The following is a 27,554-nucleotide window of genomic DNA, read 5'->3' as shown; positions in this document are numbered from 1 at the left end:
AATCACGCCAGGTTTTAAATAAGCTAAATCTGCTAATCAAAGTATTGTAAGGTATATCATATTCATTTTGGAGATTAAAAAAAACGAAAATCGGAGAAAATATTTAGCTTAATGATAGCTATAAACCTTTCAGTGCAACATTCATATTCATGCTTTTGATTAAAATAATTACAATACAAAAATAACTAAAATTTTCTTAAGATATCATGAAACTCCTAAGAAAACTAAGAATAAAACAGCAGAGGAATTTAACAGGTATAGTTGTACTCATTTATCCATTATCCTTCCATATGCATCCTGGCTTGGTTATGCTCCTCTATTTCCTTAATGACTATTTCCTGATTCAACTAGACAATCTAGTGGTAAACTAGTTTTCTGTTTTGTTTGCTTTGAGAATGATTTCATTTCCCAAATGCACTAAATGTATCAGCAATGGAGAAATGTTTTTATCTTCATAACTATATTAATCAAATACGGCAATGGTTTTTAAAAAATGATTTTGTACCTGAAATTACTATGCCATATCTGCACGTTCATATTACAAGGTGCATCAAAGAAATCAAAGAAGTAATAACAAGCAGAGTAAACATGCTATTTATACAGAATGCAGCAGTGCTTCATATACCATTATCAGGATGCTTTAACTTGTAATAAATTATTTTAGGCAAAGGTGTATTTTAAATAAGAAACATTACCTCAGCAGTAAACATATTATAGTTACTCTGACACTCTTATCTAGCACATTCATTTTTAATTTTATTTATCCAAAAAACTTCTTAAACTGTTTTAAAGGGAATTCATATACTAAATATTTAAGATATATCTGACATAAGGTTAAAAAGAAATACATTAATTTGTATTATATCTAATTGTATCTATTGTTTGCCTAGATTTCAATGTTATAATAAGGTACACATGTCAAAAGTCTTCTAAGTTATTAGCAAGAACACTATATATTTTGTTTCCTGACTTGGCTATTCAAATATACTTACACAATCAGGCAAATAGTAAATAACAACACATGCAGTTGCCTCTTACAAATTAGTTCTTAAACAGAGACAATGAGATATATGTAATTTTCCTTTTTCAATAAGGTTAGATGCCATCTTGCTTTTTGCTAACTTGTCTATTAAGAAGCCATTCTATTTCCTTATTTTTCCAACTGAAATATCTTCCTTTTCTCCTCCCACTTCAACAACTGCAAAGCTTGCTTTTAGATTAGTTCAGTGCTTCTCAAAGTGTGATCCACAAACCAGCTGCCAGTCTTGAACTCTTTGTTACTGATCCATGAGAAGATAAGGAATTAACTGCATCACTAAGTCCACTGTTTAATTTATCCAAAACTTTTTAATAGCAAAACTATTTCAAAGAAAGAGGCAATATGTTAATTTATATTCCAGTACAGGTTCCCCATATCATCAAACTGGACTTACTAGTAGCACTGAACTAAATGAGAAAAATAATCTTTACGATAATAACATCAAGGTATAATCAACCAATTACAGTATAATTATAAATTAATTTGAGTCTGCAAAATTTTACTAAGAAGTATAATCAATACAAAAAAAGGAAAATGTACATATTTGAAATGTTTGCAGTATACAAACCTACTTTCAATGAAACTTCTAAGATAAACTTTATCACATGAAAATGATGGGAAATTTCCACTTTGCCTCTTAAAATGGTAATCATGACAACTCAAAACCAGGAAACAAGACACAAAATCTTAAGTCAAACAGTATCTTTTTTGGGAAAAAAAGTCCCAAATACATCTGAATTAGTTACTTTAAATTAAATTGGTTAGGAAAATACTGACCCTCTCTTATTCTATGTATTAACTACATAATACATGTTTATGACATAAACAATGAGTTTTTTAAAAGTCTGTAAAATGCAACTTATTCTTTATAGTTAAAAATACAAAAGACTTTAATAATAAAATAGCAAACAAGTTTTAATTTATACAGACCTCATTTAGACACCTTTTCTTTGTGAATATATTTCTGATAAACGTTTCTTGAATTTCTTCCTGCTTCACCAAGTACTGCCAAAGTCTCTTCACAGACAGTGACAGATGGTGTTTAGATCTACAGGGAGACAATATATTTCATCATACACTTCAGAGATTTCTGGTTAATCTGACTATATTTCCTTGGTGCTGTATGAATGTTTATAATAATAAATTAACTAGAATCAGACCACATCATCTAGGGTAGCAATCAGCAAACTTTTTCTTAAAGGAAGAGATAGTAAATATTTCAGGCTTTGTGGGCCATATGGTCTCTCCCCCAGCTACTTAACTTCACCACTGAAGTGGGAAAGCAACCACAGGTAATACTAAAATGAAAGGGTGTGGCTGTAATCCACAAAACTTTATTTACAATGCAGAAGGAGAGTGGATTTGGCCCCATGGGCTGCAGTTTGCTGACCTTTAACCTAAGAACATAAGATCTAACAAAAGAGGTATGCTTCCTACAAAAGATCTAGAAGCAAAACTACTCAAAGTGTTGTTTGTGAACACATACTGGACCATGAACTCCCATGAAAGAATGTGAATCAACTATGTCACTAAGCCACTAAGTACACTGTTTAGTTCAGTTAACATTTTTTGTAGTAAGACTTTCTTAACGAAGCAAGCACTGAATTGATTTACCTCTTGGTGCAAATGCTTTATCTCCTCATGTACAGTAAAACAGTTTGCTAACTAGCTATTCCAAATAGCTCTGCTCCAACGTAGGTGTCAGAAAACACTGGCCCATGGCTCAAATCCAGCCTACCTTTCATATTCAAAAATAAAGTTTATTGACATTACTATATTTAGAATAGATAAGCAACAAGGACCTACTGTATAGCACAGGGAACTTGTCTCAGTATTCTGTAATAGCCTAAATGGGAAAAGAATTCAAAAAAGAATGGATACTTACATGGGTATAACTGAATCACTTTGCTGTACACCTGTAACTAACACATCACTGTTAATCAACTACACTCCAATATAAAATAAATATTAAAAAAAAAAAGTTTATTGGATCATAGCCATGCCCATTCATTTACTGTCTATGGTTGCTTTCACTCTACAGTGGCAGAGTTGAATAGCTGCAAAAAGGATTGTAGGGTCAGTAAAGGCTAAAATATTTACTATATGAACCTTTGCAAGAAATGTTTGCTAACATCCGGACTACAATATGCATCACACAAAGACACAGATATGAATGAGCCTAGAACAGCAAATTAAATATTGAAGTACTAAAATATTTTTTCTTTAAACACCACCTGATGACATTCTGATTTAATAAAACTCATATTAGAACAGTATTCATATGAAACCCTACTTGAAAGGAGTGTTTGTAGGTTCCAGCAAAGCTTTGTGGCGGAGAATTGCAGGACCTGCAGACACACTCTCTTCAGAGGTATGACTTGCGATATAGTTTTGAGGTGGCCCCCCATGGATTTCAAGTCGTCGGAGAAGAACTTGTTCCCAACATTGAAGAGTTTTTAGAACGGCATGACAAAGTGGTGAACTAACTGGAAGCTCTATAAAGAGAAAATAAAATTGACCCACATTTATCTTCTGCAGTAAAATGCTATATTCAATGTACAGTATAAGATATAAACACACATCTTGGCAGAGAAGATGTGAAAGAGAGGTGGGCACAGAAATCCATAGGATTGAAAAGAATGTCATAAATCTGTAGAGCATTTCAACATAATTAGTGGCCTAGGACAACAGAAAAAAAGGGCAATCTAGGTCAAAATTACATCATACCTTTACTACTAGAACTTGGAATAACATTTGTGACTTGTGATTGAAATAACTGCCATAGTGGTTAAGAATCCGCCTACCAATGCAGGGAACATGGGTTCGAGCCTTGGTCCGGGAAGATCCCACATGCTGTGGAGCAACTAAGCCCGTGTGCCACAACTACTGAGCCCGCGCTCTAGAGCCTGCGAGCCACAACTGCTGAGGCCTGTGCACCTGAAGCCCGTGCTCTGCAACAGGAGAAGCCACCGCACTGAGAGGCCCGCTCACTGCAACGAAGAGTAGCCCCCGCTCACTGCAACCAGAGAAAGCCATGCACAGCAGCAAGGACCCAACACAGCCAAAAATAAATAAATTAAATAAATAAATAAATAACTGCTATAGCAATCACTGCTTTTGACTTTAATTTCCCACAAAAAATGTACCTGAATATTATAAAAATATGTTTGGGAGGAAAATTAATTGCTTTAAGCCTTTGTATCAGCCCAATTTATGTACAGCATATAGCTAGACTTATTTTGAAAATTAAAATAATATACAAGGTAAAAAAAGTGAAATAATACTTATTACAAAACTCAGCACTTGCCAGTTCTACATTTCCATACTCCTGAATCCTGATCCCCCTTTCAACTTTTAGCTATTCCTGCTGTTTACCTTCAAAAATCTAAATAATATGCTTATTGATTTTCTTCTATTTTAGAAATGATCTACTGATTTACTACTATGAAATATGAGAATAAACTTCCCCTCTCTCCATCATTCCAATACAGTCCCTAGTAATTTTTGGTTAGATTGATAATTTAGTGTCTACTTTGTTTTATATATATGTAAATAGAGATCACAGTTGAACTACTTGGTATACTATCATGCCCCTTTCTTTTTTGTACAACCTTTTTCTCCCTCAGAGTTAATAATTACTAAATTTTTGCTTTTGTTTAGTTTCCTACGTGTCTACAACTATTAAATCTCCAACACCTTGGCTAGAGCTATAAACACAGTCTCAATACAGTCAATCACATCAGCTTCAGATTCCCTGCTTTCTTGGACCCTGTCCTCCTAAAAGCACCTAACAATATGATAGACCCATAGGAAGTTACTAAACGTTTTCTCCACTACTTGAAAAAAATAAAAAATAAGTCAATCAAAAGCAATGGCAGGGCTTCCCTGGTGGCGCAGTGGTTGAGTCTGCCTGCCAATGCAGGGGACACAGGTTCGAGCCCTGGTCTGGGAGGATCCCACATGCCGCGGAGCAACTGGGCCCGTGAGCCACAATTGCTGAGCCTGCGCGTCTGGAGCCTGTGCTCCACAACAAGAGAGGCCACGATAGTACGAGGCCCGCGCACCGCAATGAGGAGTGGCCCCCGCTTGCCACAACTGGAGAAAGCCCTCCCACAGAAACGAAGACCCAACACAGCCAAAAATAAATAAATAAATAAAATTAAAAAAAAAAAAACTGGAGCATTTGCATGGACACTTCCTTCTGTTACAAAAAATAAAAAAATAAAAAATAAGTCAATCAAAAGCAATGGCAATATAAGTTCATGTTAATCTATTTATTACCTGCAAGATCATGACCTGCAAAGGGATAGAAAGTCTTCAAATTGCTGAGCACCAACTGCACCATTGCCAAACGCATCAATGACCAACTAAAAATAAAGCAACAGTAGATCTGTTAAAAATTTACTTAGGGATTGAGAAGACTACACATTCTTTATCCCAACAATTCACTACCAGGCATCTACCCTGAAGATATACTTCCACAAAAACAAAACAATACATGCATGCAGTTAACCATGTCAGCATTATCTACAACAGCAAAAGAGTAGAAACAACCAAATTACCCATCAGAGTAATTGTAATGGTTGAATAACTAGCTCTGAATCATGGAATATTTTAGGGTAGCCAAAAGGAAGGCTAAATGTTAATATGGAGTGAACCCCAGCATGTATTAATAAATAAAAAGCAAGTTATAAACATTATATATAGTATGCTACCTGCTACCTTCTGTGTAAGAAAGCAGCGGAAATAAGATTTTACACACACACAGAGACACACACACCCCCTTATTTTTGAAAACAGAAGGATAAACCAGAAACTAATAAAAATAAGTATCTGTAGAGGTTGTAGAGGAGGACTCAAGTGGAAGAGATATGAGACTTCAGATTTTATAGTTTTATACAGATTTCCTTTTTTTAATTAAAAAAAGATACTTCGGCATTTTTTTTCAAGCAAAAAATTTATTTCTTGGAGTACTGATTTTTTACTACTCTAAATTGTGGTAAAATACATATGACATCTTAACTACTTTTAAGTGTACAGTTCAGTGACATTAAGTACATTCATATTGTGCAGTCACCACCACCATCCATTTCCAGAATTCTTTTCATCTTGAAAAACTGAAACTCTATAACCATTAAACAATAACTCCCCATTTTGCCCGTCTCCTAGGCCCTGGCAACCAGCATTCTACTTTCTGTCTCTATGAATTTGACTATTCTAGGTATCTTACATAAGTGGAATTATACAAGCATTTGTCTTTTTCTGCCTGGTTTATTTTACCTAGCAAAATGCCCTCAAGATTCATCCATATTGTAGCATGTGTCAGAATTTCCATTCTTTTAAAGGCTGAATAATATTCTACTCTATGTATCTACCACATTCTTTATTGCATTCAATTTGCTGACAGACACCTGAGTTGCAATTATCCCTTGGCTATTATGAATAATGCTATTATGAGCATGAGTGTACTACTACCAGTTCAACACCTGCTTTCAATTTCTTGTGGTGTATATCCAGAAGGGAAACTGCTGGGTCACATGGTAATTCTACTTTTAATTTTTGAGGAACTGTCATACTGTTTTCCACAGTGGTTGCACCAGTTCAAATTCCCACCAACAGTGCACAAGGGTTTCAATCTCTCCACACCCTTGCCAACATTGTGATTTTGTTTTTTTGATAATAGCCAATCTAATGGGTGTGAGGGGATCTCTCATTGTGGTTTTTATTTGCATTTCCTCAGTAATCTGTGATAGTGAGAACCTTTTCATGTGCTTATTTTGAAAAATGTCTGTTCAACTTATTTGCCCATTTTTAAATTGGGTTATTTGGGTTATTTTGTTGTTGAGTTACACAGATTGACTTTGGAGCCATCTAAATATTCCATATATTCAAAAAAAACAAAATCAGGTTAACACAGGACACCAGCAAATAAAAATCTCATACTGATACCCACACCAGACAAAGATATCACAAAAAAGGAAAATTACAGGCCAATATCACTGATGAACATAAGACACAAAAATCCTCAACAAAATACTAGCAAATCAAATCCAACAACACATTAAAAGGATCATACACCATGATCAAGTGGGATTTATCCCAGGGATGCAAGCTACTTCAGTATACGCAAGGATACTTCAATATACACAAATGCAAGGATACTTCAATATACGCAAATCAATCATTGTGATACACCACGTTAACAAACTAAAAAATAAAAACCATATGATCATCTCAATAGACGTAGAAAAAGCTTCTGACAAAATTCAACACCCATTTATGATAAAAACTCTCCAAAAAGTGGGCATAGAGAGAACATACCTCAACATAATAAAGGCCATATATGACAAACCTACAGCTAACATCATACTCAACGGTGAAATGCTAAAAGCATTTACTCTAAGATCAGGAATAAGACAAGGATGTCCACTCTTGCCACTTTTATTCAACATAGTTTTGGAAGTCCTAGCTACAGCAATCAGAGAAGAAAAGGAAATAAAAGGAATCCAAATTGGAAAAGAAGAAGTAAAACTGTCACTATTTGCAGATGACATGATACTACACACAGAAAATCCTAAAGATGCTAACAGAAAACTAATAGAGCTTGTCAATGAATTTGGTAAAGTTGCAGGATACAAAATTAATACGCAGAAATCTCTTGCATTCCTATACACTAACAATGAAAGATCAGAAAGAGAAATTAAGGAAACAATCCCATTTACCATCTCATCAAAAGAATAGAATACCTAGGAATAAACCTACCTAAGGAGGCAAAAGACCTGTACTCAGAAAACTATAAGATACTGATGAAAGAAATCAAAGATGACACAAACAGATGGAGAGATATACCATGTTTTTGGATTGGAAGAATCAATATTGTCAAAATGACTATACTACCCAAAGTAATCTACAGAATCAGTGCAATCCCTATCAAATTACCAATAGCATTTTTCACAGAATTAGAACAAAAATTTTACCATTTGTATGGAAACACAAAAGACCTCGAATAGCCAAAGCAATCCTGAGAGAGAAAGATGGAGCTGGAGGAATCACGCTCCCTGACTTCAGACTATACTACAAAGCTACCGTAATCAAAACAGTATGGTACTGGCACAAAGACAGACATACAGATCAATGGAACAGGATAGAAAGCCCAGAGATAAACCCACCCATCTATGGTCACCTAATCTACGAGTAAGGAGGCAAGAATATACAATGGAGAAAAGACAGTCTCTTCAATAAATGGTGCTGAGAAAACTGGACAGCTATATGTAAAAGAATGAAATTAGAACATTCTCAAACACCATACACAAAAATAAACTCAAAATGGATTAAAGACCTAAATGTAAGACAGGATACTATAAAACTCTTAGAGGAAAACATAGGCAGAACACTCTCTGATATAAATTGCAGCAAGATCTTTTTTGACTCATTTCCAAGAGTAGTGAAAATAAAACCAAAAATAAACAAATGGGACCTTATTAAACTTAAAAGCTTTTGCACAGCAAAGGAAACCATAAACAAAACAAAAAGAAAACCCTCAGAATGGGAGAAAATACTTGCAAACTAAGTGACCAACAAGGGATTAATCTCTAAAATATACAAACAGCTCATTCAGCTCAATATCAAAAAACAAACAACCCAATCAAAAAATGGGTGGAAAATCTAAATTGACGTTTCTCCAAAGAAGATATACGGATGGCAAAAAAGCACATGAAAAGATGCTCAACATTGCTAATTATTAGAGAAATGCAAATCAAAACTACAATGAGGAATCACTTCACACTGGTCAGAAGAGCCATCATCAAAAAATCTACAAACAATAAATGCTGGAGAGGGTGGGGAGAAAAGGGAACCCTCGTACACTGTTGGTGGGAATGTAAATTGGTAAACTGGTACAGTCACTATGGTGAACAGTATGAAGGTTCTTTAAAAAACTAAAAATAGAGCTACTATACCATGATCCAGCAATCCCACTCCTGGGCATATATCTGGAGAAAACTATCATTTGAAAAGATACATGCACCCCAACGTTCATTGCAGCACTATTTACAATAGCCAGGACATGGAAGCAACCTAAATGTCCACTGACAGAGGAATGGATAAAGAAGATGTGGTACATATATACAATGGAATATTACTCAGCCACAAAAAAGAATGAAATAATGCCATTTGCAGTGACATAGATGGACCTAGAGATTGTCATACTGAGTGAAGTAAGTCAGACAGAGAAAGACAAATATCATATGGTATCGCTTATATGTGGAATCTAAAACAACAGTACAAATGAACTTATTTACAAAACAGAAATAAAGTCACAGATGTAGAAAACAAACTTATGGTTACCAAGATGAAAAAGGATAAAGCGGGGGAGGGATAAATTGGGAGACTGAGATTGACATATACACACTATTATATATAAAACAGATAACTAATAAGAACCTACTGTATAGCACAGGGAACTCTACTCAATACTCTGTAATGACCTATATGGGAAAAGAATCTAAAAGAGTGGATATATGTATATGTATAACTGATTCCCTTTGCTGTACAGCAGAAACTAACGTAACATTGTAAATCAACTATACTCCAATAAAAATTAATTTTTAAAAAATCTCATAAAAACTTTTCTTTTCGATAAAGGAGTACTTCATTTTCCCTAATATACTTACTTCTTTTGGAAATTTTATATTTTTCTATCACACAATTAACATACCATGTCATAATAAAATATATACACCTTTCAGATATAAACAACATATCATACTATCACTTATGCATGTAAGGATAATAATGTAGCACTGGAGCTTTGAGGGTATTTGAACATTTATGATTTTTATATGTGTTCCACATATGCCATTTTTAAGACAGAAATCACTGACATCTTTGAGTACTAGTGTACTGAAAAGACATTAGATCTTTTAGGCTAAAACAATGTGGTTTGTTTATTGTAGGGAGCAAAGGGCAAGGAATGATCTGATAGCAAGATTTATGAGAATTGAAAAGAAGTATAGATTGTCCATTTATGGTGTTTATTGTAGGGAGCAAAGGGCAAGGAATGATATGATAGCAAGATTTATGAGAACTGAAAAAAAGTACAGATTGTCCATTCAAGGGTAATCAAAAATTAACTGTGGAATTACTGTTAAGGAAGGGAATTCAACAATTTCAGCTAAAGAGATCTGGGTTATAATATAATTCACCAAGCTATTAATTTCATGTATTATTTTCAAAATTACATAACAAATTTTTTTAAAGAAGCTTAAAATTAAATATTCCATACCTATATGAATTTGAATTACAATGCTCTTGGAGATGGAAATCTGAAGCTAAAACATCTTCATCTTCGTCATCACTTTCCAGACTCTCCTCTGAATCATATTCTGCTCTACTTTGAGAAGCAGGTAGAAAAGGCTAAAATAAAAGAGTTACAGAATTTATCATCCAACTATCTGATTTAACACATTCAATTATATAGTCTAATATTAGCAATTTATCCCATTTTTGGGTACTTTGTTATAAGAAAGTAAAGTAACCAGTACTTGGCTGCTTCTTCTTTGACATTCTATGCCTTCAACTTCACTTTACACAATTCCCTTATTTATTCATCCAGTTAACAAAAATTTATTAAGTATCCACTATGTGTGAAAAGTATACCCAATGTAAGAAATTTTAAGACATATATATAGTCACTGTCCTCACAGCACTTGTATTTTAGTGGGGAGAAAAAAACAGGCAAATAATAGAAAACTAAATATAAATTGTATTTCGCTGTGTTATAAAGAAGAAAATAGCATTGGGATCAAGAATATTAACAACAGTTGAGATAAGCTGATCACGAAAGGCCTCTTTGAAAAGTGTCATTTAAGTGAGACCTAAAGGACAAGAAGGAATAAGCCATTTAACAAGAGGGAAGAAAAGCATTTTAGGTAGTAGATATAGTATGTAAAAAGGCTTTAATAAGGTAAAAGAGTTTGGTATGGAAAAAAAAAAGAAGTTTGGCTGAAGCCTACTAAAGCAAGAGGATAGTGTTGGGAGAAAAGTTGAAGAGAACAGCAGATGACAGATTAGGTAGGGTTTTTGTACAACACAGTAAAGAGTGTAATGGAATGCCACTGATGAGTTTTAAGTAGAGGATAGGTATTGAGATTTATACTTTAGGAATATTACTATGACCACAGCCTTATGAGAGAAAAGTCAAATGGCAAGAGAAGAAATGGAGACATCAGTAACTAAGGCAAGAGTTGGCAGTCTGGATACAGGTGTGTGATGGAGATGGAGAGAAATAACACATTCATGGTATATTTGGGGGAAAGCACAGATTTACTGATCAATTTGGAGAGCAAGGGAAAGAGAAGGAAAAGACGATTTCTGGGTTTTGGCTTGAGCAACTATAAGGATGAAGATGCCATTTACTAAAATGGGAGGACTTTGGTGGTGACATGGGAAGTACTAAAGAAAATAAATATCAGAAACCTAAATCTTGAAGAAGATCAAGATTCACAGGTCAGGTAGAAAAGGAAGAAGAAAGAAGACTATGAAGGAATAAATAGTAAGGTTAGGAAATAATCTAGAAGAGACTGGTATCAACAGAACAAGAGAGAAAAGTAATTCAAATGGGAGGAAATAGTCACATGGGTTGAATACTGCTAAGAAGCCAAATAAGATGATGACAAATAAGTTTCCTATACTTGATAACATGGATACCACCTGAATCTCAAGAACAGCAGGTTCAGTGGGGTAGTTGTGTCACAAGTCACACAATGGGTAAATATGAACGGGACCTATGGCAATAGAAAGATAATGTGTTTACAGTTTTGAAAAGTTGAAGGAGGATGGGAAACAGAGAAATGGGATAATAGTTTGAAAAAGTTTTGGGATCAAAGCAGGATTTGGAATGGGAGACAGTAGAGCACATTTCTGTTCTGATGGGAAGAGCCAATAGTGAAGAGAGAAGAGTAGAGAAGAAAAGCAAGGATAGGATTCAGAATAGCACTGAATCTTTGATAGGAAGGATGCTTCCTTAATAATAACAAGAGAGAACAAGATGAGGGCTTCATGACAGAATGATGCTTCCTTAATAATAACAAGAGGAAACAAGATGAGGGCTTCATGACAGAATGATGAAAGACTTTTGTCTGGTTCTATTTTTTTTTAATGACTTATAAGATGATGTCATCAGTTAAGAGTGAGGATGAAAGAAGAGATGTGGGAAATTTGAAAAGAAAACTTATAAAATCTTGGGTCCAAAGAAGTCCAATAAAGAAACATAGCAGGGAGGGTAAAAATTCTGGAATAGCTGAGCGAGGAGTTTGGTAAGTCCTCTTCCCAAAAAGCAGTAATAAAACTGGAAAAACCTGTCAAAAACAACCATTTAAAGATACTGGAAACTGATCAAATACATACAACACATAGAGAAATATTTATTCAAGAAAAACTACTGAATCTCTGGTGAAAAGTGAGCATCTGGCATTTTGGCTAGGGGGTACTCCTAACCCAACCCCTGCCCTCTGTGGCCCATTTGTTCTATCAGGACCAGCAGCCTGTGAGGACAGAGAACTCTGCTGCCTGGCCAGAGGGGGCTGACTTTAATAAGAATTCCACGCCTATAAATCCAAAGAAAACTATAATTCGAAAAGATACGTGCACCCCAATGTTCACTGTAGCACCATTTACAACAGCCAAGACATGGAAACAACCTAAATATCCATCGACAGATGAATGGATAAAGAAGATGTGGCACATATATATAATGGAATACTACTCAGCCATAAAAAAGAATGACATAATGACATTTGCAGCAACATGGATGGACCTAGAGATTTTAAGAAGTGAAGTAAGTCAGAAACAGAAAGATAAATACCATATGATATCACTTAAATGTGGAATCTAAAATATGACATAAATGAACTTATCTACGAAACAGAAACAGACTCACAGACGTAGAGAACAGACTTGTGGTTGCCAAGAGGGAGGTGGGGTAGGGATTGGGAGTTTGGGATTACGGGATGCAAACTATTATACAGAGAATGGATAAACAACAAGGTCCTCAATCTATATTCAGTATCGTATGATAAACCATATGAAAAATATGAAAAAGAATGTATATAAATGAATAATTGAATCACTTTGCTGTACAGTAGAAATTAACACAACATTGTAAATCAACTATACTTCAATTGAAAAAAAAAAAAAAGAAAATGAATTCCATGCCCAGCAGCATTGTCAAAAACAAGAGTTCTCAGCAGCAAACAATTAGGGAAGGCTAAACATCTCAACTAGCCTGAGGCTGAGATACAGATTGGAGCAAGGGCAGACCAGCCAGAAATTTAACCAGATCCAGGAACAAGAAAACTAAAGAAGGCCTTGCTAATCAAGAATCATATACCCAGCAAAAGTAAAAGTATGCTTTAAAAATGAAGATGAAATAAAGATATTCCAATATAAATAGAGTACATAATAAACATCTGTTGAATGAATCAATGACTGCAAAAGGCAATGTGAAACAAGGCAATATAAATGCCCTTCTTTACCCTGAAGCATGCAAAAATTACAAATGTTCTGTGACCATTTAAAAACTTGTCAGAACATTAAAAACTCTTACAGTCAGCTATAAATGTATAGGAAAATGAAAAAAAATAGTAAAAACAATACTTATTTAGTATACTGTAATTAAAAAATTAGAAACAGTGAGAATTAAAGTGTTTTATTTCTTTGTAAGAAATTTATCAAGAGTACTTTGAACAGTGCTGGCCTTCTTCTAACTCAGGAATCAAAGCAAGCTTCTTTTCTAATCGTTAGCAAATTGTCATACTCCTTTCTAAGTTTGTATCAGCGCCCAACTTTTTACTCTTTGCACTTTCAATGTTGTGAAATATTACCCAGAGTTCTTTTAATATGAAGTTTTTTGCCAATTTCACTACCTCTGGGATATCTTCATCCTTTTGTCACACTTTCCTCATTTATGTTGATAAGCTGGCCTTTACTAATTGCCTCTGGCTGTACATCTAAAGTCTATCAAATGACAGCAATGTCAGTATTCCCAAAGTTAGCTATTTCTTCTATAACTTCTATAACTTTACTTATATTTGATTTGAATTTCACGTCCAGTACTATCACTTCTCATTTTTCAGTTGCACTTTTATCTGTGTTAGGCAATTCCCTCTTCTGATTAGCCAGTTTTGTAAAATGTCACTTGTGTTTATTATGGGAGATAAGGAGGCAAGACAACCACATGCTTTTCTGTCTGTGTATGAACTGAATACTGAATAACAGGTACTAAATGACCAATCACTGACAGACTTTGAAAGAACTGTTGTGATTGGTCACTGATCATGAGGTGCATCTGTTATTTACACAGTGATTTGTGGACTGAATAGCTAGCAGGAAAGTTTGTACTTCATGCGATTACTCATATTTAATAAATTGTGGTAACGTTAAAGTTGAACAGTGTTGTTGAGGGACTGATGGTATTTAACTAAAAACTGAAATCTGTGCATATCAGGATAATGCAGGACTGCCTGGAGTATAGAAAAGGAATTAGACTATGGATGGCACTTTGACTTCTGGCAGTCTTGATTCCTTAATTACTATCAAGTATTAAGGTGCTAACCAATTTATCTTTTCATCTTACTAAGAACGTTGTTTTGTTTAAAATGCAAAAATCATAATTTATAAAAGAACTGCCTTAAAACCTGGTTGAAACTACACAAAAAATCATCTAGATAACACCTGTATTACCTTGGCAATGAAATAGTCCCAGATACTGAGCTCAGGTGGAATGAACTTCTCTTTAACTATCAGTGACTCCTGGCTTACTGGTGGTGAGGAAGAGGTCACTGAGGCAGATTCTCTGCAAGACATTTTTGATGGCCTAAAACGTTTGTTCTGCTTCTCTCCTTCTTCCACTAGTGAAGAAACTAACAAGAACAAAATAAAGTATTACTAAAATAAGTACAATTTTCATTGTTCTGATTTCACCTATTTTTACATAAGACCTAAGGTTAACTACAAATAAGTACATACACAAAACTGAGATTATTATGATAGTAAGGTAAGAAAATAGTGGAGGAAGTGAGACAAAAATCATCTTGTATAGCGATCTTTGTTTTTATCTCATCTTGTCCCTTACTCTCTGAATGTTGACTTATCTAAATTATCTACATCTTTCTATTTTGTTTTTTAAGAATATCATGGGGCAGGGGGGGAGGGAAGGATATCATGGGATGTCAGTGGTAATTAAAGGCAACAACTCAGTTATGAGATTCTTCAGTAATCACTTGGCCTTTTATCTACTAAAAAACTACTACTAATTTTTCACTGAAAATACTAAAAAATTCAAACACCAAAACTACCTACTAAACTGATTCAGACTTTTAGAAATGGCTTGGAGATAGAATTTTCTAGTCAATGGAACAACAAAGAAGAGAGAGAAAATGCAATCTTTATTGTTTTAACTTCTAAACATTTAACAGTCAATATTCTCTTAGCATTTTACCTTAGAATATTAAGGGCATTAGCAAAGAAAAACAAGTTATACAAATCTTTAATCAATACTAAGTCACTAGATGCAAATCACCAATAGAAAATCAAGGATCTCCTGGACATACTCATGGTCTAATAGATAGGTAAACAACCCCATATTAAGGCACACCAATATTCTTCTTTAACGGTTCCAGCAAGAAGTCACTTACCTTCCAAAGGAATACAAGTACTTGTGTTTTAATACAATTTTGTTTTATTGCTTGAAGCTACTTAGCTTGCATAATCAGCATGCTCATGCATTATATCAAGCTACAGCCAAGCTGAGTCTAACAGAATAATTTAGTTATTTCAGAAAAAATGAAATAAAGATGAATAAAATTAGTATACTAAGGGATTGCTAAAAAGTGGTATGTAATCATTCAAATGACTTTAAAAAGAACCATCATATTCAATGTGTAATTTTTTCTCTCTGATCTTATAAGCAATTGATAATCAACAATCATGTTTCTAATATATCTGTTGCATACATTTATATACATTCTAAAACTTAAACAGTGGTTTTACCAAATTCTCATTGAGTAAAAAATTTAGAATATAAGGGTATTTTTTTAATCTGTCAAAAAAATTAATGCTATGTTTTAAAATAAATTTATCACTTGACAAATATTACTATTCTGCTTGTTTTGTTTTTAGATTATTAGAAGGCATGCGATGTGAACACAGACATTTAGGGAAAAATTAAACTTACAATGCTAAATTCACAGATTTTACCAAGCTTGCTATGTCATAAAAAAGCAGAGTTTTTAAAGCAAAACATAAAAAAAAATTTTTAAGAGAGAAAAACATTTGCAAGTACAGTGTGTGAACCCAGACAATTGACATGAAAACAAGAAATTAACCACACTGAGGGGAAACATTTAAAATTACAGACTCAATTCCAGAAGTATAAAACTTCTTATCAAAACATTTCTGATGCACAAGGACAACAGGGGAAAAACGGCAAACAGGTTCACAGTACCGAATATTATATTACCTGAAATGCTACAAATTAAAAGACCTTAGTGATACCTCCTAGCAAACAAGAAATGATTTGAAGCTTATCATTAGGGTAGATGCTCCCTCTTCTTTTCCCTCAAATTGCAGCAAGACCTAAGACAACTTTATGCTTATATCACGTTGGGTCCGAGTGGTCATGAAGCTTAGGGGCACCAATAGAAACTGTGTAGCTGCTGGGTGCTTAACCATTTGTTTCTGAAAAAAGCTAATAATAAAATACCAAGAACTGTGTCACTCCTTGGATACAAACTGATTCTACTGTTCCATTATTAAAGTAGTAAATGGCTACTTTACTAGTAATAAAAGAAAAAAATCAGCATTAGGGAGAAATGAAAAGGAACTTGGATATAGATAGAGCTTATGAATTATAAGGGGCATGAAGAAGTTAGAAAGTGGGTAAAGAAAAACTAAGGTATGCATAGGAATAACGACAATTCTTATACCTGCAAACATTATTATGAAACACAACAAAAATTCTTAAAAGATTTTGTTTTGCTTTACAATATGCATTAAAAAGCAAAAGTATGGATTTCTCACTGTTAGCAGAAAAAAAAGTAATTTTTCAAAAACTGCTATTGCTTAGCTGATCGTCTACTTTAAAAATTAACCATAATAAAATAATTCAGAACTCCATGAACATTCACCCACACTATAGTTTTAATTAATTAGAAAAAAGAAATCCCTCATTAACGTATGTAGAAATCACAAAGTAAATTTGATTAAAAAATAAATTACTGATTTATGTACCTTAACATTTTTGTTAAGAATTCTGACCTGCTGAGTTAAAGTCTAATAAAAATCATCTACCATTTTCTTATATTACAAAGCTTAAGTCATAGTTAAATTTTATGTCACTAAAAGTACATTAAGTATATAATAGACATGTAGAAAGAAAAATAATTTAGTTCGTAAGACCATTATTGAAAAGAAAATTAAGATCAGAATTTATATGAGAACAAGGAAAACAAATGGTAACTTTTAAAATCTTCTCATAGTACTAAGTTTATGAAAACACTTTTTAAAAGACAGATTTTTAAGGGTTCTAAGCATGTATTTCATCTTCAATATACAATACATTGACACTGGATAGATGAATAGGTTGTCAGGAAAATGAAATATTCTAGACATGTCAGTTTTCATTTGGCCATATTTAAACACTAGAAACTAAAAATATATCTATATCTATCTATCTATCTATCTATCTATCTATCTATCTATATATATATCAATTTTGGCTGAATTCAGATCAACTTTTCTAAAACACATCATTTTATTACCTTGGTCAACAATGTATACTGAATATTATCTAATTTAATTACACTCTTAGGACATCATGATTACATTCAACAGTAATTCAAACATACAGGGCTGCTTACTTACAACCTAAAATTTATCAAGCTGCTATGCTGCTTTAGTTGGTGTGCTTTCAGAACAACATAATAATGCCTTCAAACACTGAGATTTCAGACCTCTGCCTTATACGGAAAGCCACCCCTGCTTGTCCCTTTGTCTTGGTTGATTTTCTGTTCTCAGATTTTGTCTCTCCAACTGTCAGTTTAGCTGCCTCACAGGACTGCTACTTCTAATTACTATTACTGCCTTTACTATCTACTATCTTCACTTCTTCCCTTTATTCTGTTTTTTCTATTTTTTTCTTTTTCTACTTGTTCCTTCACAAACTAAATCAGCTTTAGAAATAGCAGACCTTTGGCTTCATCATTAAATGAGCGTACTCTTTTTTCTGGTTAGCAAACTGATGAATCATATCATTTATGTTTTCTGTACATGCTCCTTCAGTTACATCCATGACTGATTGCATTCAGAATAGTTTCTGGGTTCTTATAGACAGATGAGCATCACATAATCTATATGTGGCTATATCCAGCCCCATCACTAAGTAAACCTCATTTTTTAAGTATCCTGCATTATTTGGCTACCATGTCCCAAACGCAAGAGGTTAAACATACAGATGCAGATAATTTTTTTTACTTTGATTATTTCGGATTCAGTAAGTGGTGAGATAGAGTTGACTATATGATATTTGTAACTACAAACAGCTATATCTCAGTGGTTAAACAAAGAACAACCTGGACTTCGAGTAAGGTTGTTTTTGTATCTGTGGTCAGAAATGCTCCAGGAATTGTTGAAGTTGAGGCTTGCTGACTGGTTAGTAAAAATGTATTTTTAATTTTTTACAAGTATGTGGACATTCTATTTCAAGAATTTATCCCTTTATAACATGTTGCAATAACAAGATCACAGTCTTCAATCTCAGTAGACCTATAAATCGTACTCCCTCTCAGACTTTGAAATTTTTTTTAAATGAATTCAAATATCTGATGTTAAGTATATAGTCCAACATGAGTTTCATAAGTTAGTTTTTTTCTATTTTTATCCATATAAAAAATAAAGCACAGGAAATTACTCTTTAAAAATTAGAAAGGAGATGTTACAAAAATGAAAATATTGTTAAAAATTTTAAAGCCAAGATTATCACATATGGGCTAATAAAAAAAAGAAAACTTAAAGGCAGAAAGCATCATGAAGATTCTTCTCAGGTCAAAAAGCTTGTTTCAATCTTTAAATAAATACAGTACCTACAGTTACAACATTAGAAAGTTAAGAAAAGGTAATACAATTGTTTAAAATACTTACTTTACATGGTATTATGAACACTTAGAAATCCAAAACCCTAATGGCTGGAATCATAATATGCAGAACATAAAGCAGCCTTATTTGAAATGTTTTTCCAGTCATTTCAAGCCATAGTCTGATTTATCATGATTAGCACTGACGTTTCTTTATTTCTACACATTTAAAAATATGTTAAAGTCTAAGGAATAGAAAACATCAAAATGAAGAACTTAAAGCATAATAAAAAAGCAGGGGTGGTTTTCTAAAATGCTAATCATTGTTTTAAATCAAAAATATGACTTGATTAATGGAAAATTTTCAGTTTGCTAAGTGCCAAACAAAATAAAACTGGCCCACTGTACCCCAACCCCTCCAAAACAACACAAAGCAAGCTGAACTGTAAAAGCCTATTTCTAAAGCTAATATCTTGCCTGCAAGACTGGGAGGGCTATGAGAACTGATGGTTGAAAGAGCTTTGGAAAAGCCCACACATTCCATGGAGAATACCACTACCTGGTGGGGGCTAGGCATAGCAAAGTACCTTCCTGCCAAAGAAAGAAGAGAGATCTGATTTGGGATAGAACAAAAACCAATGTTACAGTATATTTTAAAACAAATGAAAATTTCAATAGTAAAAGATTTTAAATTACATTAGATAGTTCTAATCACTGGTGCATGAGTATCTTAAAGTTTGATAATTACACCAGAAACTTTATACTGCATATTTACCATAAAACTATTTGTTCATGCTTTAAGAAAATGGTCTGTAACAGAACTTTCTGTGAATGAATTAAAATGTAATTATATTTAACAAAGTTATCATTCAGGTGAATAAATAAAGCTGTAGCCTTAAAAAATAAAATAAAACAGATTAAAAACTAACCAGGTAAAGCTTTTGAGCGTGTCTGTTCTTTGCTGGGAACATGTGCACCTCCACCAAATACAGCAGACCACATTTTTTCATTTAGAGGGTGGGCCACAATCCGAAATAGTTCGTTACTAGAATGTGTTGCCAAGCCATGGATGAAGAGACTAAGATACACTGCTGTGAGAATCTCACAGAGCAAGACTGTAAGCCCTGACTGGGCTTCCTCCCCAGAAGAATTCAAAAGCCGAATTAGAGAAGTTATTCCTAGGAGAAACAACAAACATAGCTACCATTAGCTACCATTGACAATAAACTTAATAAATAATCAACATTTCCTAATTTTTGAAAAAAGTTACAGCATCAGGATTAAAATATTTTCTGCCATAGATTCATAGACTAGTAGAGGTTATTGCAGTTAATGCATAAATGTTGAGCTGTTTGTTCAATTTAGACAAACACTGGAAATCTGTAATCTGATTCAAATCTGATAGATAAAATTTCATTGCCATAACAAATGGTTTTCTATTATGACAAAAGCAAAACTATAAAAAGTGATATAACAAAATATTTGAGTTATTTCAGTATGATGATAAAGGAAAAACTGTTACATAACTGGATAATTTGTAATAAGTGGTGAATAATAAACTGGTATCAATTCTAACAATAGTTAACAACAATGATTATCATACAGCAAAACAAAGCCAAACCTACTTTTTCCTCATCTGATTAAATTCAATAAGGCTAAGAAAAACACTCACACATATATAAATTATTTATACCTGGCCACTGAGCTGGTGATGTATTGGGAGTTATGGCTTCATCTAAGCTTCCTGTTTTCAAGGAATGTCGATGGGGAAGCAGTACTGTCTGATACACCATTCCAGTAAACTGATTTGTTTGAAATGAACTAAGAGAAAAAAATTTAAATAATAACAATCTATAATGACCTACAATAACAATGATATAATAGAACAATAATAATAACATACAATGATCTAAAATGAATTTCACATGTAATATTTCCAGGTTTTAGATCTATCATCTAGGGTACCTTAAATACAAAATTTTGTGTATTAGTTATACTGCTTTACCCCTAAGTACTGTGCTTTATAGTCTAGTATTACAATAAAATAAAGTGTCCTTTAAATTTTCTAAATTAAAACAGATATGATAGCTTTTAAATATATTTACTGTAAGACATAAAATATGTACAAATGAAAAAACTAAATCATTACTGACCACAAGTAGCAAGCTTATATATCAAAATTTAAAACAAGGTTACTGAGTTGAAAAAGTCAGTTTAGGTTCAATTTGATATTTAATGGCTAGTCTACCCTACACTAGGGTAGGTTATATCAGGTATATGCACCAGATAACAGGTGTTTAATGAAACACATGGTTTCCATCCTCATGCAATTTATAGTCTGGTGGGGGAATCAGACACAAATAATTTTATCATACTGTTTTTAAAGACAAAACCTATGCATATAGTGATATGAAAGCAAAAGGGAGGAGTTATTTCACACAGTTTGGGAATTCAGGGTAAGCTTCTCTAATTAAATGGCACTTTAAGCTAAAACTAAATAAACTGATCAATGGACAAAATAAATTACAGCTTGACACAAACTACGAAATAAATATGATAGAAAAATGGTATGAAAAATTTGTTAAAGCCTGTCAGTAGTTCCTGTATCATATATTAAGTAAATGAATATAATATTTAAAAATGGCACACTTATTGGTTTAGATCTGTTCTAACTGGCAAGTTGTCTTAGTCATAACAGTTTGATACATATGGAAATAGCTTCTCTTGCTTTACTTTCCATTTTCAAGATGGCAGAGTAACAAAAACCAAACATCTCCCCTGCTAAAGTAAGCCTATGGAAATGATAAGAAAGATAAAAATATGTTGATGAAAACAAAGCCATACTCAATAATAAGAAAGTGAACTTTTGGAGGACCGAGGTCAAAGAAATCAAGTTGAAGCTACTATGGGAATACATAACCAGAGTAGTAAGCTGAGGTGACCCCTGGGAGAATTCAAACACATAAGATAAACAGATAATCAAAAATCAACACAAAGGAAGGTTGACACCATGTAAGAGAAAACAAACTCAGCGACATACCTACACCTGAGGAAGCAAAGACTTACCAGAACATTAAGGAAAGTGGTTTATACCCAGAGATGTTAAAAAAAAATAAAACTAAAAAAAAAAAGACAGTAAGTTATTTTTTAAAAAGTGGCTATTAAAATAAATAAAAGAGATATTAAAATTGAAAAATAGAATTTCTAAAACAAACTCAAATAGGCTAAATAAAAGATAGGATATTGCTGAAGGATGAATTAGTGTCTGGAAAATGAAGCTAGGATTTCTCCTGAAATGAAGCAAAAAATAAATAAAGAAATAACGAAAGGGATCATTTGAGAGCAAAGCTAAAAGAAAAATAAGAGGGACCCACAAGTTCCAATATCTGTCTCATATAAGGAAAGATAAGAGAGAAGATAAAATATTTGAAGAAATAGAGTAAGGGAATTTCAAAGAACTAAAGAAAGATACAGACCTCCACAGTGTCAAACAACATGTTTTGAAAGCCTAGATAAATTATAGTGAACCCTTAGGACATAAAGAGAAAAATCATAAACATCAACTACTCTGTAAAATTTTTCTCAGTTCCAAGTCAGTCACTCCTTCCTCTGTGCTCCCTGAGATTTTACTACCTATCATCTTATAGGACATATCATTTAAGTATGATGTCATGTTACATATCATCTATCATTTCATATGTTTGTCTCTAACTAGACTGACCTTAAGGAAGGAGACCTTATTCCAGCATATATCACAATGTCTAGCATTAGACAGTGATCAATAAAAGGCTGCTAAATAAGTTATATCGTGAAGAGTTTACTTGAGATGCATTTGCCATAAAGACATATGCTAAAATTTCAAAGATGAAAAAAAAAGGACTCAACACTTCAGCCATATGCCTTTGCATTATTTAAGGTGGACTGCAGTACACAGTATTTCTAGAGCAAAAGCATACAAATTCTCAAACCTCATCAGTTACTGCAAACATGCTTGAATTTCACAAAATATTTACCTGTAGTTATGACTACCACAAAGGCACTGATAAATACAAGCAGAAAGTGAAGCTGCTAAAGTATGCATTACATACACCTGGAAAAAAAAAAAAACAGAGTTATAACTTTGAAAAATGTAGCTTTTTTTCAAGACCTAATATAATCAGCATTTTAAAAAAGATGAAAAAACTATTTTGCCCTTATAAACTATTTCCTTTTTCTCCCTAATACTCATTTCTGTCTGAGAGGTCTTGCGACAAACAAATTAAAAATACGCACACAAACAAACATACAAAACCTGAGGACTTTGGCAGAAATTATAAAACAGACACCTACTACCTAATTTCTGTTTTAAGGGCAAACGAGAACAGATGTTAGCTATTCAGTAGTGCAATGACCCATGCATTAAAAGCAAGCCCTCCAAGACTCAAACTGCTCCTTCCTCAACCAAAATATGAAGTCCAGCCTGGTAAATGACAGTTCACTTATGAACAGATCACTGAAGAATATGCTATCACACAGCCGAGTTACTACAGTGAAATTTTAGAGAAAGAAGGTATGAAAGACAGCAGCTGAAAGGCAAATACGTGTACTGAGGAAGACAGGGCTCTAAACATGGCATGACAAGAGAAGTAACAGAAGTAGATCTGAGGATGAGGGAGCAGCTTAATCTAGGTAAAAAAGGAGGCTAGACTATTAAAAGACCAGGTTCTTGATCTAATTATGAGGTATGATACTCTCTTGTGCATATTAAAATCTAATTGCTATTTTTCCTTCAATTATCAATAGACATGTGATATGAATTAAAATCAAGGACAGCATCATATAAATGAAGACAGCGAAGACCACATACAACAGACAGCAAAAATGATAATATTTTCTAGCTTCTCCAATCAAAAGGTGGAGTCTATTTCGCCACTTACTGAATTTGGGCTGAGACTTGTTTTGTGCAAGAGGACACGGCAGAAGTGATGTGTTATTTCTGAACCGAGTTCTCTAAAGGCCTTGCAAATTCTACTCTTGCTCTTTAAACCCCTGGAACCACTACATGAAATAATCCAGGTGAAACGGTTAATTTTATGTGTCCATTTGACTGGCCAAGGGGTGCCCAGACGTTTGGTCAAACGTTATTCTGGATGTGTCTGTTAGGGTAATTTTGGATGAGGTTAATATTTGAATTGGTAGACTGAGTAAAGGCGACTGCCCTCCAGATTGTGAGTGGGCCTTATCCAATCAATCGAAGAACTGAATAGAACAAAAAAGCTGAGTATGAGGGAACTTCTGCCTGGCTGCACTGAGCTGGGACACTGGTCTTTTCCCACCTTGGGACTAGAACTGAAACACTGGCTCTTCTTGGGTCTCAGGCCTGCTGGCATTTGGACTGGAACTTACACTATTACCTATCCTGGTTCTCAGGCCTTTGTACTTAGACTGGACCTACACAATCTGTTTTCCTGGGTCTCCAACTTGCCAACTGAAGATCCTGAGACTTCTCGGCCTCCATAATTAAGTGAGCCAACTGCTTACAACAAGGCTCTTTCTATAAAAACACACGCACACACCCTACTGGCTCTATTTCTTTAGAGAACCCAGGCTAATACTCTAGGCTTGCCTACTGGAGGATGAGACACATCCCAAAGTCTTTGGTCATCCCAAAGTTTCCTGTCAGCCTTGCAAACAGTCTGCCAACCACCAGAAATGTAAATAAGGCCATCCTAAATCATCCAGAATCCAGTCAACCTGCCTGCTGACCAAAGACAAATGAAGGTATCCAGCTACCAGTCCAGTTGGCCCACAGAATCATGAGCAAAATAAATAATGGCTATTTTAAGCTATTAATGTTTCAGGGTGGCTCTTAAGCAGCAAAAGCTGATACACCAGGGTTATGCTTATTATTTGCTTATTATTAAAGTTAAATATGGAATAAAGTTTGGTTAAAATCAGCACAATCTAAAGAAAATTAAAATCCTAATTGTATAATATGCAATGTGGGCATTTATTCTACTGAGCAGTATAGGAAATAAAGTGGCAAAATTAACTTATAAGGGTTAAGGTTATCCAGGAAGGTAAAACTGTAGGAGAGGCTACCACTAGACAAAAAGAAAATGGATGGCATGATATCACAGCCTGTGAGGTGGGAGAGAATCAAATGCAGACTATGAGGGAAAAAAAAGAGATACTAGTACTTTTACATAATATTAAGTTTCTGTCTCTAAAAAAACCCCAGCTTTTTGGCTAAGTGTACTTCTAAAGATTTACTCATAAATGTGCATACACACTATTACGCTTACCAAAATGATGCAGTTAAATAAGACGAAGTAAAACTTAAAAATTGAAGTACCCTATTGGGTATAAGTAATACAAGTAAGATGAACTTGGCCTATAACCAAAAGTTTTCTTTGATCAAAACCAATATAAACTTGGCAGTGTAACGATCACTATGCATAGGATGATGTTTAAAATTGTTTATAAAAAGCCTTAACACTTATCTTTTAGTTTTATCACAGTATATAGGTAAATTAAATGTCTGAAACCAAGCATACTTACTTTATTGTTTTGGATATCAGGATGGGGTGGTGAATCAAAGTTTATTATGGCATGCAGAATATCATGTGTTAGATTACTAAGGTGCAATAACGGATTGGCAACTACTGTTTTGGCACTGGCTGTACAAGCAAAGAGGAGAGGTACTGAGGTTTGTTCTGAAAGAGGGCTAGGAAATATTGGTTCTGCTGTTTCCTTAAAAAACAAAGGGAAAAAAGGTTAATCAGCTATTTATAGTTATAATCCATTAAGTAATTCAGGGTCTCTTTGAGAAACTTCAGAACAATTAAAAATTAAAAGCATAATAAACTTTTACAGAGTTAGAAGGGACCTGAGGAGATCAACCTTCCACCAATTATAATGAAAAATGATGGGACAATATGCTCGTATCATCATCTCACAAGGAATTCGTATAAGAATGTTTAATATGAATTAAGCAGATCACAGGGTCTGATATCAAACTGTCCTTAAACCACAATGCATTCACAACTCTAGAAATCCACAATATGAAGCACCACACAAAAAGCAGAATTCCTTAAAACAACCATAATTAAGAAAATCAACAATTTTAACATTTTAAAACTCAAAAAGCAATCTCAAAAACTGTTTTTCATACAAGTAGTATTTTGACTGGTTATCATGTAAGTTACATACCTGCTGAGATTCTTGTAAAAGCAAAATCAATTCCATTCTCACAGATGCAAGACCCCCACCATGGGATCCATGCAGTATGCAGTAACTAAGAAACATCCTCAAGAGTGACTGGTATTTCAAAAGCCACTGTCTTTTTTCCTGAAAATTTTCTCTCAGTTGTTTCACTTTTGTTTGATGAAGCAAATCTTCAGCATCTTCATTTAATCCAAACGCATCTCCATTTTCACCAAACGCAGACCGTAATTCTTCAGGATCTGAACAATAGTCACAAGTTCTCTGAAGGGCTATCACCTCTTTTTCAAGCCAGTGGTACAGCTGGTATCGCAATTTTCCACCATCTATTTCATATCCCGTAGATAAAGTACGAAGTTCTACCGTGAGAATCTTTAAACATGCTCTAAATTTTAACTGAACTGCAATGATATCTTCTGATGGATTTAAAATGTCATTTTCATCTAGTGTGCTGAGAGAGTCTGTGTACTTAGAACTCGTTTCATCTATTTTTTTCCCTACTTTTCTCTGTAAAGGTTTTAGTTCTTTCATTGAAACAGGGAGATCCTCATTTTCTACATCGTTATCACTGTCCCATTTTAATTCTAAAGAGTCATCCTGAAATACAATACTTGGTTGGCTCCAGTCAAAAGAAAGAGTGGAGTTTGACTGCTTCTCTGAGGAACCCTCTGAAGAAGATCCAAAACCATTCATCAGTGACTGTGACCAATCAATAGCAGAAGACTTATCTTCCCTTGCATCCAATTTGAATGGAGAAGAAGGAGAACAGACTTTACTAGTATCCAGAAAACTAGATGTTCTACAAAAAGGTTTCGTTTTTTTGATGACTTTTGGCATCTTTGATAATACTTCCAAAGCCAACATAGGGCAGCCAGCTTTTAAATGAGCACTGGCAGTAGTAAAAAATAATCTTCTTTCACTTAAATTAATTGTTCCTGCCAGTCCACTTTTTCCTGTTAAACTCATGTGTGTGGAAAACGCATCAGATGATCCAAAATGACGTCTCAGCAAAAGAGGATGTGTTCTTAGATAATTGTAGAAATTAAAAACGGCAGGATTGCATGCTGACATCATGACTTGATCTGAAAGTAAATTCATTTTATGAGCCAAGAGCCATTTTCTCTACCATGGCACCTTTATCTACCTGGTCTTGTGAGAAAAATTTAAGAGACCAAACTAATACA

The 27,554-nt window shown here is 33.9% G+C and overlaps 1 protein-coding gene across 2 annotated transcripts in view; it reads right to left on the bottom strand.

The window, feature by feature from the left end:
* Positions 1-27,554, bottom strand: part of DMXL1 (Dmx like 1) — a 131,063-nt gene that overhangs the window by 45,162 nt on the left and 58,347 nt on the right. For both annotated transcript variants that reach the window (XM_068535756.1, XM_068535757.1), the window contains exons 24-33: positions 26,359-27,452; positions 25,708-25,899; positions 23,181-23,257; positions 20,861-20,988; positions 20,097-20,345; positions 14,780-14,958; positions 10,323-10,453; positions 5,321-5,406; positions 3,333-3,534; positions 1,970-2,087 (exon numbers count right to left, since the gene is read on the bottom strand). In XM_068535756.1, the coding sequence (XP_068391857.1) occupies positions 1,970-2,087; positions 3,333-3,534; positions 5,321-5,406; positions 10,323-10,453; positions 14,780-14,958; positions 20,097-20,345; positions 20,861-20,988; positions 23,181-23,257; positions 25,708-25,899; positions 26,359-27,452 (2,456 nt within the window). The remainder of the gene's footprint in view (positions 1-1,969; positions 2,088-3,332; positions 3,535-5,320; positions 5,407-10,322; positions 10,454-14,779; positions 14,959-20,096; positions 20,346-20,860; positions 20,989-23,180; positions 23,258-25,707; positions 25,900-26,358; positions 27,453-27,554) is intronic.

This window comes from Eschrichtius robustus, chromosome 2 (genome assembly GCF_028021215.1).
Source record: "Eschrichtius robustus isolate mEscRob2 chromosome 2, mEscRob2.pri, whole genome shotgun sequence".
NCBI classification, from domain to species: Eukaryota; Metazoa; Chordata; class Mammalia; order Artiodactyla; family Eschrichtiidae; genus Eschrichtius; species Eschrichtius robustus.
The sequence above is the reverse complement of the archived record's forward strand: the minus strand, read 5'-3'. Positions and strand labels throughout refer to the sequence as shown.